At 38.7% G+C, this 15,149-nt stretch overlaps 1 protein-coding gene across 1 annotated transcript in view; it reads left to right on the top strand.

Moving 5' to 3' along the window:
* The window catches only part of LOC126471043 (uncharacterized), a 162,515-nt gene that overhangs the window by 64,763 nt on the left and 82,603 nt on the right, over positions 1-15,149 (top strand). The window contains exon 2 of the mRNA XM_050099110.1: positions 3,792-3,891. Coding sequence (XP_049955067.1) covers positions 3,792-3,891 — 100 coding nt within the window. The remainder of the gene's footprint in view (positions 1-3,791; positions 3,892-15,149) is intronic.

Genomic DNA, 15,149 nt, shown 5'->3' with positions numbered 1-15,149 from the left:
CCATCCCACAGTCTTTAGGTCAATATGATGTTAGCCTGTCCTCTAGTGGATTAATGAGCAGAGATGACCTGATTTATCCATTGGCTGGGTGCAAGCACTACCTTGGTGTCCCCAACTGATGTTGAAGTTACATTGACTGTCTGTACCATCCATGGCCATACTTAGAATCTAGAGCCCCCTATAGCAGAGTCAATGAAAGAAGATCCCCGGCAGCTGGCAGCACTGTTTCCAGCTTTCAACTATGAAATGCAAATGGCTGTAGGTGATAACAATAAATAGTCTTCTACAGAGTTGAGACAACAATGAGACGATGCCATAGAGACATAAAAAACTGCATTATGAGATTGGTTCAGGTAGACATGCAAAGCAGATATGCCAAACCCACTATGACTGTAAGGGATCTCCTCTTGCTGACTCTAGTAAAAGACTGAAACCATGGTGCAGACTCTACCAGATGAAATTTTGTGATTACTAACTCACAAAAATCAAAGTGATATTTTTACTTTCCTGTAACATTTTTGTGATGCATCTATAATGACAGGTACAGCCACCACAGCAGTTCTGTATATAGCAGTACAGTGACAGGTACAGTCATCAAAATGGAGTAATAGGGATGTTGAAAAGTTTTTGAAATTCTTTGCAATTGATAGCAGTATAATTATCATGCAAAATGTATTGTTTTATGCATAACACACTTGTTCATCTGACTTTTGAATTTCCCTCTGAAACACTCACTGTGATTGCATTACATTGCTATGACATAATGAGTCGATAAGATTAGCTTCCCAACTGGTGTGGCAAATATTCAAATTTTCTGTGCAGAGCAGAGTAGAAACCTTCCTTGTCTTCTAAAGAGGCCTAGAATTCTTGTATTATTTCCTACATTCAAAAAAGAATGCACTGTAACTGTAATTTTTAACTTTCATTTTTTTTTGTAAAATTTTAGAAAATAAACATGGTTTTATTGTAACATATATAACCAACTAACCAGTTGTGCATACTGTCCCTGATGGTTTATTCAACACCAACTGGCTGCTCTATTGCATTATCCTCTGAGAATGGCATTTTTTAGATAGAGTAGAGGAGCACAGGATCAGCAAACTGCTCTCCCAGCCATTGTCGGCTTCCTAGACCTTGGATTGCTACTTTTCACTTGCGCAGCTCCTCAATTGGCATCTAAAGGCTGAGGTCACTCCGTTCCAGTCCTCTCACCGAGGAAAAATCCCTGATGATACTAAATATTGAATCTGAGTCATCCACATAACAGACAAGCAGACCAGTTAGCTGTGGAGACAGACTTGTAGTATGGATGGTTAAGGGAAGGGGATTCCTTTGGTTGTTGAGTGATCTTACCTGACTTCCCAACAAATTTGCAGTATTCACTGCTGACATGTGTGTGATTCTAAAGAATTGGAGCAGATGTGGCATAATTGAGAAAGGAAATTTTCCATCTACGCTGATTCCCTCAGTGCTCTACAAGTGCTATACTGAATATACCCAACAGAAAGAAAGATCAAAAGCATATATGATGCCCCACTTTTACTGCAACAAAAGGATTAATATGTATCTGACCTATTACCTCTCAGATGTTAGGTCCCATAGTGCTCAGAGCTATTTTGAACCTATTACCTAAGAGATGAAATTACCTCATCAGTGTGCACTAATGCTTCATATTGGAGAACACAATCCTCTCCTCTCCCCACCTATCACTTCTTTGTGCCTAACATCTCCCCCCCAACATTGTGGTGCTTGTGGCATATGGCTTATATGTTGGGGGTTTTAGCATGTAGTAAAGTAGCTGATTCATCCTTTGAAAGCCCAGCGACCTGTTAACCACATGCATCTGCCTTAGTTTCTCAATACATTTCTCATTGAACTCTGTATTCAGTTTTTAGCAATTTGTTATGAGGTAATATAATGCATATTTTCAATGTGTGTGTGTGTTTGTGTGTGTGTTTGTGTGTGTGTGTGTGTGTGTGTGTGTGTGTGTGTGTGTGTGTGTGTGTGTGTCCACATGTAAGAAGCTGCAGATATATATTTTTTCTAATACAGATGTTATAACTGTTAAATCTACAGATGTTATAACTGTTAAATCATTTTAACACATCCATCGGATTTTATTAGGGCACTCAAGACCTCAAGTTCATGCTGCCAGACCATACTATCATCATTATCATCTTTATTAGCAGAAATGATCTGTGAGCAGGGTGCAGATACTTCAGTTGGTAAAAGCAGTGTCTGCAAAAGTTGTAAGGTAGCACTTTCTAATCAGTAAATAACATCAAATAATTTTTAGATAAACACAATGTTTAGAAGATTCACCAAACATTCTCTCTACTGAAATGTAAGATAAGTGTTGTTGTACTGGTACCTTCAAAATCCATCCCAGTGCTTCCCCACTTATTCATGCTGAAGCAGAAGCTCAATGATTATAATTTGAAATAGTGTGGGTTCATCTCTTTGTGGATCTCTGCACAGACAGCACGTTTCTGCATGAAGAAAATAAAAGAAAGAGATATATAGGTGGCCCCAACTGAGACTGTAAACACTACCAGTCATTTGCAGAAAACTGATGAAATTATCTGCTGGAGCTCATCATTATTCTAGATCCACAGTATGTTCCAAGAAGAATATCAAATATTTTAAATGAAATCTTGCTGTATGCTGTATGTAAGAGGTGTTACAGGGAAAAACAGTAAGCAAAAGGTTCTAGTATAGAATACTTCTAGTAAGAACCAGATAAAAAAATTATGGAAGACTCCATGCAAATATAGTTACAGTAGATTTAAAGTTGCTGGAACATTAAACCTTCAAAAGTGATACATCTGATTATTCAGAAACAATTCATAATTTTCAAACTCTCAAAACTGACTTCAATAATTATCAATTTTCTTCACAGCAGTACATGTAGAACTTCTGAATTCATTTTAAAATTTTGTTGTTATATCAGCAATTTCCCTAAATTAAGCAGTCAATTTGTCTGTCATGTTTGGATTAAAAAAATGAACACATATTGTGGCACATTGATTGCCATTGAGCATAATTACCATGAACCGTAAGTGTTTCTGTAACATATGAATTAATCAGTGTATTAATCTCGCTACAGAGCTAAGCTGAGACTCCAGCACATTGCAAGCTTATGATGCTTGTAAGACATTCAGTAAGACAACAGAACCAACTTATTTGTTGTTGATAACTTTGCACTACAGATGTATAGACAAATAGCTTTGGTTGCATCTAGCAAGAAAGGCATTTTCTTTTAGTTACAAAACCAGTGTGTGTTATGTGTAGTGTTGAAATTGCTAGAGTGAAAGTGCCTTCAGCACTAAAATTATTCAAGACAATTATTAGTTATCAGAAAATTTCTAACCATCAACCTTATTCATGTTCATGGATATTCTATAGGTTATTGTCAATGTGGAAGATAAGAGCTATTCTAGTCTAATAGTGACAATGTTTATACATGTATTTTCTTTCAGCATAACAAGGAAGGTGCATGAGTGCTATTCACAGATTAATATATTAGTAGAGTCCTAATGTTGTTCCATCTTTATCTCCAGGGACATAATTTCTGTACAGTATCAGTTGCTCTTTCCCTTAACTTCAACAGCACCTGTATGTTTATCTAATCTCCTGTTGAAGATAATAGAGATTTATGTCTCCTGTTTCTTGCAGTAGTTAATCTTCAGTTACACAGACTGTCTGAAAGACAGAGTTTACTGCATTTACCCAAATATGTACACATTTCTTATACTTTCACTGGTTATAACCCTTGTTTTAAAGTGTTTTAGTTCAGAACCACACTCTCCAGTTTTTGGAATTTATCAACATCCAGGGACATTGTATCACTTTAAAGTCATTGTTTTCTACATATTGCTCTCTTTCAGGAAAGTAAGTATTAAGTTTTCCATAATATTCATCTTATAATATTTGTCCATAAAAAATCTAAACATCCTGCTATACTATTTTGCTGTTTATTATTTGTCCTGTGAACCAAGAAACTTAAAATGCAGAAAATAATTCAGTATTATGCTATTCAATAATTAGTACATCGTGTTTGAAATAATTTATATATTGCTAAGCTAATGAACAATTATGGTTTCATATTCATCTTAAGCTACAAATTATCCTTGTCAAGAATATATGTGGCCTATGGACAACCAGGGAGTGAAGTAATGTCAGTTAACTCGTTTTATTGTGCTTCTGCTGCGTGTACATTCTGTTACATTACATTGCTATTTGTAGAAAAAATTGTTATATTATTAGGAGCAGTTCATAGCTAGTAAAGTTCAGCAACATTCTCAGTGAAGTTCAGCAACATTCTACTTACTAAGTTCTCCTCTGGGTGACTAGTTTCAGGTGCGTCTAAAACTGTTGTTGCAGTATTTCTTACACAAAAATTGTGTTTTGATTTATTTTTCAGCTTATGTTACAATGTTGCTATCATATATCTCCCAAATCTGACTCAAAATGTTATAGATTTCGTATCAATTCTTCTTTAATAATGGCTCTATGACAAATTCTACTATACCTTTTCAAAGGAGATGATTTCTGAATCATATTAATGGATGAAGTATCTAATTTTCTTAATTTTTCCTAATAAATAGATGTGCAGAGTTCCTTGGAAATTATTGTTGAAAGAGAATAAATCTGTTGAGTATTAAAACAGTGATTTCTTGTACTACATTTGTTGTGTGTCTTATTATTAATTTCTTTCATTACAACGAATTATGTTTCATAGTGCTTCACAAACATTTATAGGTAGTGCGTTGTTTTCCTCAGTTATACTTTTGTTGCATGTTACGATGTCCTAGAACATTAACATTTTATTGGGACATTAAAATTGTTTCCCACTATAATGTTCAAGAAGAGAAAAATATTGTAACATTGTCTGATGTGGTTAAAAAATTACACTTAATTACTGAAGAAGTTAGAGTAGCAAATGTGATATTTGTTCCTTGATTTAACGTTTCGAATTCTGTATGCAGGTGTCCATTTTGGGCTAAGTTAGTTATCAGGAATTCACTGCTGTCATTGTCTCCTAATATTAGCTGTGTTCTAATATTCATTTTTTCTGTTAGTGCTATGCTGTTGTTATGCTAGTTATATGATGGCCCCCAGTAACCAAATCTTGAACAGATATAGAAAATGAATCAGACATGTTACAGGTTGATTATTTATCCATTAGAGCTGCTCAAGCGAATTTAGAAGCTATCAAACTTTCTCAAATTTCAACTTTTTGAATACTACTAGTCTTTTGACAGATTCATGACTAAATGTCATCACTGCCTTCTTTCTATTCCCACGAGTAATGTCACATTTATGAAATGCATGGGCCTCAGCTATGCCATTTCATTGCCCACATCTCAGCATGAATCTACAACACACCAAAGTTTTATTTCTCAAGAATTAGCGTGATCTGTTTATGCTCTTCAATGGCTTAGATAACTCACTTGTATTATCCAAGTTATTCATGTGCAGTGGTCCATAATTTCATTCCTACATAAATTTTTCATCACTGTTTCACTTAGTTTCTGTATATTACATAGTGTGAGTTGTGTTTTGATTAGTGTGGCTAAATCCTATGTCAAATGGGGAAAATGTATATAAAATATTAAGTGACAGATGCTTACATTTATTAAAATTGCAAAGCCCGGGAGGAATATTGTCAATGATTTCAAACTCTGGCTGTGTATAAAAAATCTATCAGAACTGTGTGATTAGGATTGTGGAGGAATTATGTACACTAGGCCAAGTGAAAATGTGAAAGCAAATGCCATTATGCATTGTCAAAATCAAAGGATATACTAAAAGCATGTCAATGAGGTGTAATGGAGCAGAATGTACAGACTATAGAAAATGGTGTATCTTAATAATTATGGAACAGTGTTGTAAATTAGAACATACCTTTGCTGTGCAGTGGAAGTTCAATATATTTTCTAATTTGATTTAAAATTATTGCATTCACTTTTAATGGACTACAGTATTTTCCTGAAATGACAACAATTTCTACTGAAAAGTAAGGTTTTTCCAAATGTGAAAAAATGGTCCAAGGTACAACATAGCCATGAACCTAGGAATAACTAATGATATTTAAAAGTATTCCAGACAGGAAAATCTTCTCAGTACTGTATTTAATGGTGTATGTGTTACATCATTATTCCACTGCATACTACAATCAGTCAGTGAAATCCACTTGAGTAGAAGTATTATTAAAAACCAGTTACAAGTTAAATATATTTTGAAATAGAAGCTCTTGAAAACCAACAAAAATAGCCATTTTCAAGAGAGGTAAAATTGTTAAGACATTAAAGAAACTCATTTCATTTGCATATATCACAAGTTCCATGGTAGTAGACCTTCCATTTCAATATACAAGATGATGCCTGGGTGATGAAGTATGGTTTAACCACCCACATGTTATATAAGCAGTTTCAAAAATATGTGGAATTTTAGTCACCAAAAATTTATGTAACCAAAGAGTTAATAAATACTTCCAAATAACTTTAAAATATTATAAAGCACTTAAATATGTAAAACTCAAAATGTTTACAAACACACCCTCTTGTATCACAACAAAACAAGCAGAAAATAAAAAAATCCCAGATAGTTCTAGTGTGCATTCCTTTATGTAATTCTAAAATTGGTCACTGTATTGAAACACCAACCAAGAAACTTCATGTGTTCCTAGGAATACTATCCTCAAGGTACAACACCCTCCTTTACACCAATAGTTTTATAATTGATTGGGCATTACAGCAAAGAAAAGAAAAAGTATCAAACACATTATTCAATAATTTTATTAATGTCCACAAAAATACAATAGTTCCGCTATTGACATCACAGTTCATAAACTCCTTCAGGTTATTGAATAGATGGGCAACTAAACTGTCATAAATATTTGTTTCAATATATTTTCAGGAAGTTCTTGTACCACCAATTGGGAGCATATTGAATAGTGTATGGCCAATTAGTTCATAGTGGTTAACTGAGTATGATAATCTGTGACATGATACATAAATATGTCTCTTGTGGCAGTTCTTTATTCTAACAATGCATCTTTTTTCTATGTTTTACTTAAGATGGTTGAACAATGGACTTATCATAATATTATAGCATACTGCAGTCTTTCAGTCATTATTATAGTGAAGTAAAATTGTGTCATCTCGATGTAATACTCCCTGGGTCCTTATTTATTTATTTTTTATTTATTTTATTTATCCATCCATTGAAAATAAATATTGTATGGATGTTGTCAAGGGTACATGTAAGCCATTTCAAAGAAATGGGACACAAACAATATATACGTAAAAAAGTACGAAACAAAATAATACAATGAAGTTAATAATAATACAATGAAATTAATCTACCCTATATACAGCCCTGCTTGTTATTTTAAATCCATAGTCTGTTTTTCATAAGGCTTTAGTTTTGTCCTCCCTAAACGGCAAGTCCTTATATACACAACACTGCTTAAGTATACACTCCTGGAAATTGAAATAAGAACACCGTGAATTCATTGTCCCAGGAAGGGGAAACTTTATTGACACATTCCTGGGGTCAGATACATCACATGATCACACTGACAGAACCACAGGCACATAGACACAGGCAACAGAGCATGCACAATGTCGGCACTAGTACAGTGTATATCCACCTTTCGCAGCAATGCAGGCTGCTATTCTCCCATGGAGACGATCGTAGAGATGCTGGATGTAGTCCTGTGGAACGGCTTGCCATGCCATTTCCACCTGGCGCCTCAGTTGGACCAGCGTTCGTGCTGGACTTGCAGACCGCGTGAGACGACGCTTCATCCAGTCCCAAACATGCTCAATGGGGGACAGATCCGGAGATCTTGCTGGCCAGGGTAGTTGACTTACACCTTCTAGAGCACGTTGGGTGGCACGGGATACATGCGGACGTGCATTGTCCTGTTGGAACAGCAAGTTCCCTTGCCGGTCTAGGAATGGTAGAACGATGGATTCGATGACGGTTTGGATGTACCGTGCACTATTCAGTGTCCCCTCGACGATCACCAGTGGTGTACGGTCAGTGTAGGAGATCGCTCCCCACACCATGATGCCGGGTGTTGGCCCTGTGTGCCTCGGTCATATGCAGTCCTGATTGTGGCGCTCACCTGCACGGCGCCAAACACGCATACGACCATCATTGGCACCAAGGCAGAAGCGACTCTCATCGCTGAAGACGACACGTCTCCATTCGTCCCTCCATTCACGCCTGTCGTGACACCACTGGAGGCGGGCTGCACGATGTTGGGGCGTGAGCGGAAGACGGCCTAACGGTGTGCGGGACCGTAGCCCAGCTTCATGGAGACGGTTGCGAATGGTCCTCGCCGATACCCCAGGAGCAACAGTGTCCCTAATTTGCTGGGAAGTGGCGGTGCGGTCCCCTACGGCACTGCGTAGGATCCTACGGTCTTGGCGTGCATCCGTGCGTCGCTGCGGTCCGATCCCAGGTCGACGGGCACGTGCATCTTCCGCCGACCACTGGCGACAACATCGATGTACTGTGGAGATCTCATGCCCCACGTGTTGAGCAATTCGGCGGTACATCCACCCGGCCTCCCGCATGCCCACTATACGCCCTCGCTCAAAGTCCGTCAACTGCACATATGGTTCACGTCCACGCTGTCGCGGCATGCTACCAGTGTTAAAGACTGCGATGGAGCTCCGTATGCCACGGCAAACTGGCTGACACTGACGGCGGCGGTGCACAAATGCTGCGCAGCTAGCGCCATTCGACGGCCAACACCGCGGTTCCTGGTGTGTCCGCTGTGCCGTGCGTGTGATCATTGCTTGTACAACCCTCTCGCAGTGTCCGGAGCAAGTATGGTGGGTCTGACACACCGGTGTCAATGTGTTCTTTTTTCCATTTCCAGGAGTGTATATTCATCACACAACAGCTGTCCTTTAAGTATGTAAATGTAATGAATGATTAGATAATGAATGATTAGGTACAGATAGAGTATTTTTTATTTTGCCTTTATAAATATCACCAGAAAAAATTTATTGACCTACATAGTCATTTACAGAATAAAAACATTGTTCTACTAGAAATTTTTTAAATTCTGTTTTAAATTTGTTATCATCTTCTAACTGCCTGATGTTGACTGGGAGTGCATTGTACAGTTTTGCACCGATATGGCTCACATGCCTTTGTGTATTCATTCTTTTTGTTCGCTGAGTATGGAGTGCTGCTCTGTTACGGGTATTGTAGTTATGAAAGTCGGCATTTGTCTGAAAATATGCAATGTTGGTCCTGACATACAATACACATTTGTATATGTATAATGATGGTATAGTAAGTATTCTAAGCTTTTTGAATATGGGTTTGCAGTGTGTCTGTGGATGGCTGTGAGTTATTATTCGGATGGCCCTTTTCTGCAACAAAAAAATTGTTTTAGGCGCCCTGTTGTGGAACCCCAAAATATTATTCCGTATGTGGCAAGAGACTGAAAATAGCCAAAATATGCCATTCTGGCACCCTCCGAGGTACAAACATTTGCAATAATTCAGGGGGCAAAACAGGCTGAATTAAGTTTCTGTGCAAGTTTTATTACGTGGTCATTAAAATTTAAGTTTTCATCCACATGAATCCCCAGCAATTTTGTGAATGTCACTCTGTCTAAGGCTTTGTCACCCCACACCAGATCGAGATTTACATTTTGACATCTTATGTGTGAGAACAGGTCTTTAATCATTAAGAGAGGCAAAAATACCCCAACCGTGATCCCAATTTGTTCTAACATAGATCTTTCTTTAACAACATAGAAAATTTATCAGTACTTACAGTCCTCTACATTAGCTTTCAGTACTTTTATGCCATTGTCTCTTACCTTATGAAATTTATGTTTATCCAGAAGTGGCATATGTTCTACATTGTCAAAAACCTTGCTTAGGACACAAGAAATGATCTGAGAAAAGGCCTTGTCTTGAAAAATCTTAGTGATATATGTAACTACAGAGTCTAAGGCATCTATAATTGGCAAGAATTTCAGTATAATGTAAGAGTCAGGGATGGATGGCCACTACAATGGGTGGTGGAAGTGTGTTGTTATTGTCAGGAGTCAGTAGTTCAGGACCCAGGGCAAGGTAGCTATGGTGGGTGATGGAAGCATGTTGTTAGTATCAGGAGCCAAAAGTTCACTACCCATGGCAGGGTAGTGTTGGAGTAATTGTTGGAAGCTTGGTAGCTGTCAGCCATATCAATATGAAAACAATATTGATTAAAATAAATTTTATTAGTGAACACACTAAAACAATGTTCTGCAGTGGCAATGCCCTCTAGAGCACCTGACAAAGGCAGCAGGTGTGGAGATGAAGTAGGTAGGCTGCCTACCATCTCCAGCACTTGATATGAGTTATATGTTGTGGCCTGGGCTGCAGGTGTGCTGACTGGACACAACTTCACAGCTCAGCAAGGATGAACTGGTCGGCATGGAGTCCCACTACAGACATTGCAGAAGAAGACAGCTCACAGCAGTATTGCCCACTCTTGCAAGTGGAGGTGGACAGTTACAGTATGTCCACAATGGATGATTGGGCAATTGTACCACCCTGGTCTCAAGCAGTGACCCTCCAGGGTAGCTGGCAGTGACTGGAAGTAGACCCAGAGGTTGCCCAATGGCAGGAAGACACTAAGTCCACAATATTTGTCTCAGAGGCAGTCTACAGTTAGTGGAGACCAAGTCTCATGGTGGCACCTTGTAGATTCATGTAGACCCATAGACCAGCATTGACCTTTCCTCAAAGCTTAAAGCTGCCAGACTGCATGCATATATCTAAATGTGAGGGTATTTATATGGGCTTTGTGTATATTTCTTTTCCCAAGGCACAGATTCTCATCACATAGTCCCAATAACTTGGCCATGAAGTAATGAGGTCATCATGCTGCAGTGACTGTCTTCCTGCTGTGCCATTGTCATTATGATGCTGGTCCCTTACTTGGCCTGTGCTGCAGCAAAAGTTTTTGCTGTATCAGCAGACACTACCTGAGTAAGCAGTGTTTGATTGGCTCTGGTCTGGCCCACTTGCATGGTCTGTTGTATTAGCTGTGGCATCATCATTATTTTATTCAGTAGCACCAAAAAATAGTAGTGGCACTACTCACCTCCCCTCTTTGGTAGATCCAGCCTCTGGATCTTAGCTAATGGTAATTCTACAAGGACTCAACATACATACTACAAATTGATATTTGGACAGTACCTTCAGCTTTTCCCTTATAGTAGTCAGCTTAAACCATAAGGTTCAATGGCTACATACTTAACCTAAATGACACTAGCCCACTGGTTTTTCTCCTTTTTTATAGGTGCCATTAAGTCCATTGAATGACCATTGACAAACTAGCAAAGTAATCTTACAAGATTATTTACTCTGGGCTCACCCCTTAATAACGTGTGTAAGAATAAAGAGATTCACTCAGTAAATTCCTTATGCCTATTAAGTAGTGTATACACCTTATTGGCTACAGGTAATCCAGTCCCTATCGTAGAACTATAAGTTCACTGAACTTCCCACTGTTTCCCACCCATGAACATTACTCAGTTGACCTATCTTGCAACAAATTTAAAATAAATAACATAAACTGTGGATACTTTGGGAAAGGTTTTAGTATTTTCCTGGATTTCTGAAAAGCTTTATCATGTTAAATGACTAAATGAAAGTTAGTTTGATGGATGTAACCTTCTGTTTTTTGAATATGAAACACATCTGCTCTGTAACCATTCCTTGCCAAGCGAGCCCCCTTAGATTTTGTCCCAATTTTACTCAATGGGTTGGGGTAATGTTTGGGCAAGTAATTTTTCAGGCCAAAACCAGTTAATAAAAAGAACTGTCCTAATATTAGACAGCCAACTCTTTATTTTGACCAGAATTGGCTACACCACAATGTCATAAAAGTAATAGAAAAGTAAAACTTCTGAAAAAAAATTATAGATTAAACACATTAAAGAATTTGATAAATTAACAAGTAACTGCAAAGAGATACAAAGTCATGAAAAATGGCAAATGACCAGAAACCAGAAAAAAGGCATCTGATAAAATTCAGTCCAGCACATACAGTCCCAACTCCTTAACATAAAAAATATCTCGATGACCAACTTGCTCCGATGGGCTGATGTTTTCTGAAGCATATTCTACAAGAGCCTCTTGCTCAGGCCACTTCCACTTGTTCCCACATTTTTCCATGTCAGAAACCACATGACACTTTGGTGCTCTTTTTGTGACTTGTCATGGATACAGTTCACCTTCATATATGACAAGTAAATGCATCCCCTCACACACATTCTCCATTTAGTTCCCATGAGACATAACCAAGTGGGTTGGTGAAGACTAGTCAGTGTCTTCAGATCCATCTTCTTCATCCTAATCATCCATGGTTACACTGTCATCTGATTTTGCATAAGGTACAGAAGACAAGCTTGCATCATTGTTGCTGTCTGTGCCCTCTTTGTTTACTGTTGTCTTTGCCAGATGACAAGATCTCTGTGCAGTTTCAGCTCTTTCTTTTGAAGTGGATGGTTCATTCATCGTGGCAACAAGAATGTCCTCTGCAGAAATGCTCTTTCCTGTGGGAATATGTAAATTTTTATGTGTCGCTGTTTGATGCTTCTGAGTTGCTTCATTTCTCTTCTGTACAAGTTGATCTATGAAGGTGTCACTGATGGCTGTGGTGGGGTTTGTTTCCTGGGCCATTATGAATGATGGAAGCCTTTCCAGCACAATTTGGTGATTCATGGTGTAGATGCCAGTCTTGTGGAAGCCTGCTGCAAGTTATCTCCTCTTGAGGTCATGCATTCCCACAACTTCTTGAGCAAGATGGGGAATTGGTTCTTTGGTGTAGAGCTGCACCGTTTGCCCATTGCCATCTATTTCCAGTTTTCTGCTACTGTACTTTCAAAGGTCGAAAGTATGCAACATCAAGCAACTGCAGAAGGTGGGTTACATTCAGCAGCAGTGTAATTATTTTTATGTTGTACTCTTCACACAGCTGGAGCACTTCAAGATTGATATACGATCTCAGGTTTTTACCTATAATAAGCTTAACACCATCTCGTCATCTCAAGATACACTACTGACTATTAAAATTGCTACACCAAGAAGAAATGCAGATGATAAACAGGTATTCATTGGACAAATATATTATGCTAGAACTGACATGTGATTACATTTTCATGGAATTTGGGTTCATAGATCCTGAGAAATCAGTATCCAGAATAACCACCTCTGGCCATAATAACGGCCTTGATATGCCTGGGCATTGAGTCAAACAGAGCTTGGATGGCGTGCGCAGATACAGCTGCCCGTGCAGCTTCAACACGATACTACAGTTCATCAAGAGTGAGACTGGCATATTGTAATGAGCCAGTTGCTCGGCCACCATTGACCAGACATTTTTAGTCGAACATTTTCTGTATCCAGAAAGGCCTGTACAGGACCTGCAACATGCAGTCGTGCATTATACTGCTGCAATGTAGGGTTTCGCAGGGAGTGAATGTAGGGTAGAGCCATTGGTCATAACACATCTGAAATATAATGTCCACTGTTCAAAGTGCCGTCAATGCGAACAAGAGGTGACCGAGACGTGTAACCAATGGCACCCCATACCATCATGCCGAGTGATATGCCAGAATGGCAATGACGAATACACACTTCCAATGTGTGTTCACCCCGATGCTGCTGCAAACATCATCAAACTGTTCGTGCAGATGGTTGTTGTCTTGCAAACGTCCCCATCTGTTGACTCAGGGATCGAGACGTGGCTGCACGATCTGTTACAGCCATGCCGATAAGATGCCTGTCATCTCGACTGTTAGTGATATGAGGCCATTGGGATCCAGCACGGCATTCCGTATTACCCTCCTGAACCCACCAATTCCATATTCCGCTAACAGTCATTGGCTCTCAACCAACGCGAGCAGCAATGTCGTGATACGATAAACTGCAATCGCGATAGGCTACAATCCAACCTTTATCAAAGTCAGAAATGTAATGGTACACATTTCTCCTCCTTACACGAGGCATCACAACAATGTTTCACCAGGCAATGCCAGTCAACTGCTGTTTGTGTATGAGAAATCGGTTGGAAACTTTCCTCATGTCAGCACGTTGTAGGTGTCACCACCAGCGCCAACCTTGTGTGAATGCTGTGAAAAGCTAATCATTTGCATATCACAGCATCTTCTTCCTGTTGGTTAAATTTCACATCTGTAGCACATCATCTTCGTGGTGTAGCAATTTTAATGGTCAGTAGTGTAGGTAGGAGCAATTGGATTTGCTTTGAGGACTGGTTTATACCAATCCTCAAAGCACCCTCTGTGAAACCACCCACTCCTGGTTCTATTATACCTAGCTCCTGGTGCCCAGTTTTTCATCCATGTGTCCCAATAGTTTGTTAGCTTTGTAATTTATGTAAAGGGGGATGAGTGTTGCCACTGCATCACCACACGCCCAAGGTACAGGCTTTTAAAAAGTTCTGTGTTTGTTCAGGATAGTTTGTTGCTTTTTAATAATTATTTTTCAACACTTCAGACCATCAACTAAATTGGTTATGTCATAATTCCACACATTCTCAGGTGGAACACCTTCCATTTCTATCTCCAAATTGTTGAAGAATGCATTTATGATTTCTTCATTGCTGCTCTTGTATATGTGATATTTATCACTGCCTTGTGTGTCGCAACAGCATTGTGCCTTTGCATAAATTGTCTTGCACAGTCTATTCCAGGGAAGTTTTTTTTAAATATTGCTTTCTTCCTGCCAAATCTCTCAAGGTATGCCTTTACTGTACATTGGAGGTTGAATGTCCACATGTGGGATCCAAAAATTTATAAAGGTTTTTAAATATGCAATGCCTGCCCACTGTTCCCCCGTGCCTTTCTTTAACCTTTAGTAGAAGTGTATTTTTTGGGATTCCATACTTTTGAGATGCCTTCTGGTACATCAGGGTTTTCATTTCAATTGCATTAACAGCCTTTTTGAGCCTTTCCTCAGTATAATTTCTATATCTCCTTGACTTCAGAGCCCATTTATATTTCTGTACCGTAGTTTGACAGTTTCTAAAACAAAAGAGATAGTAAAAATTAGTTACAATATCTGTGGGGTGACTTTGGGAGAGTCCCAAAGCTGTCC

This window comes from Schistocerca serialis, chromosome 3, assembly GCF_023864345.2.
Source record: "Schistocerca serialis cubense isolate TAMUIC-IGC-003099 chromosome 3, iqSchSeri2.2, whole genome shotgun sequence".
NCBI lineage: Eukaryota > Metazoa > Arthropoda > Insecta > Orthoptera > Acrididae > Schistocerca > Schistocerca serialis.
This window is presented reverse-complemented; position numbering and strand designations above follow the sequence as displayed.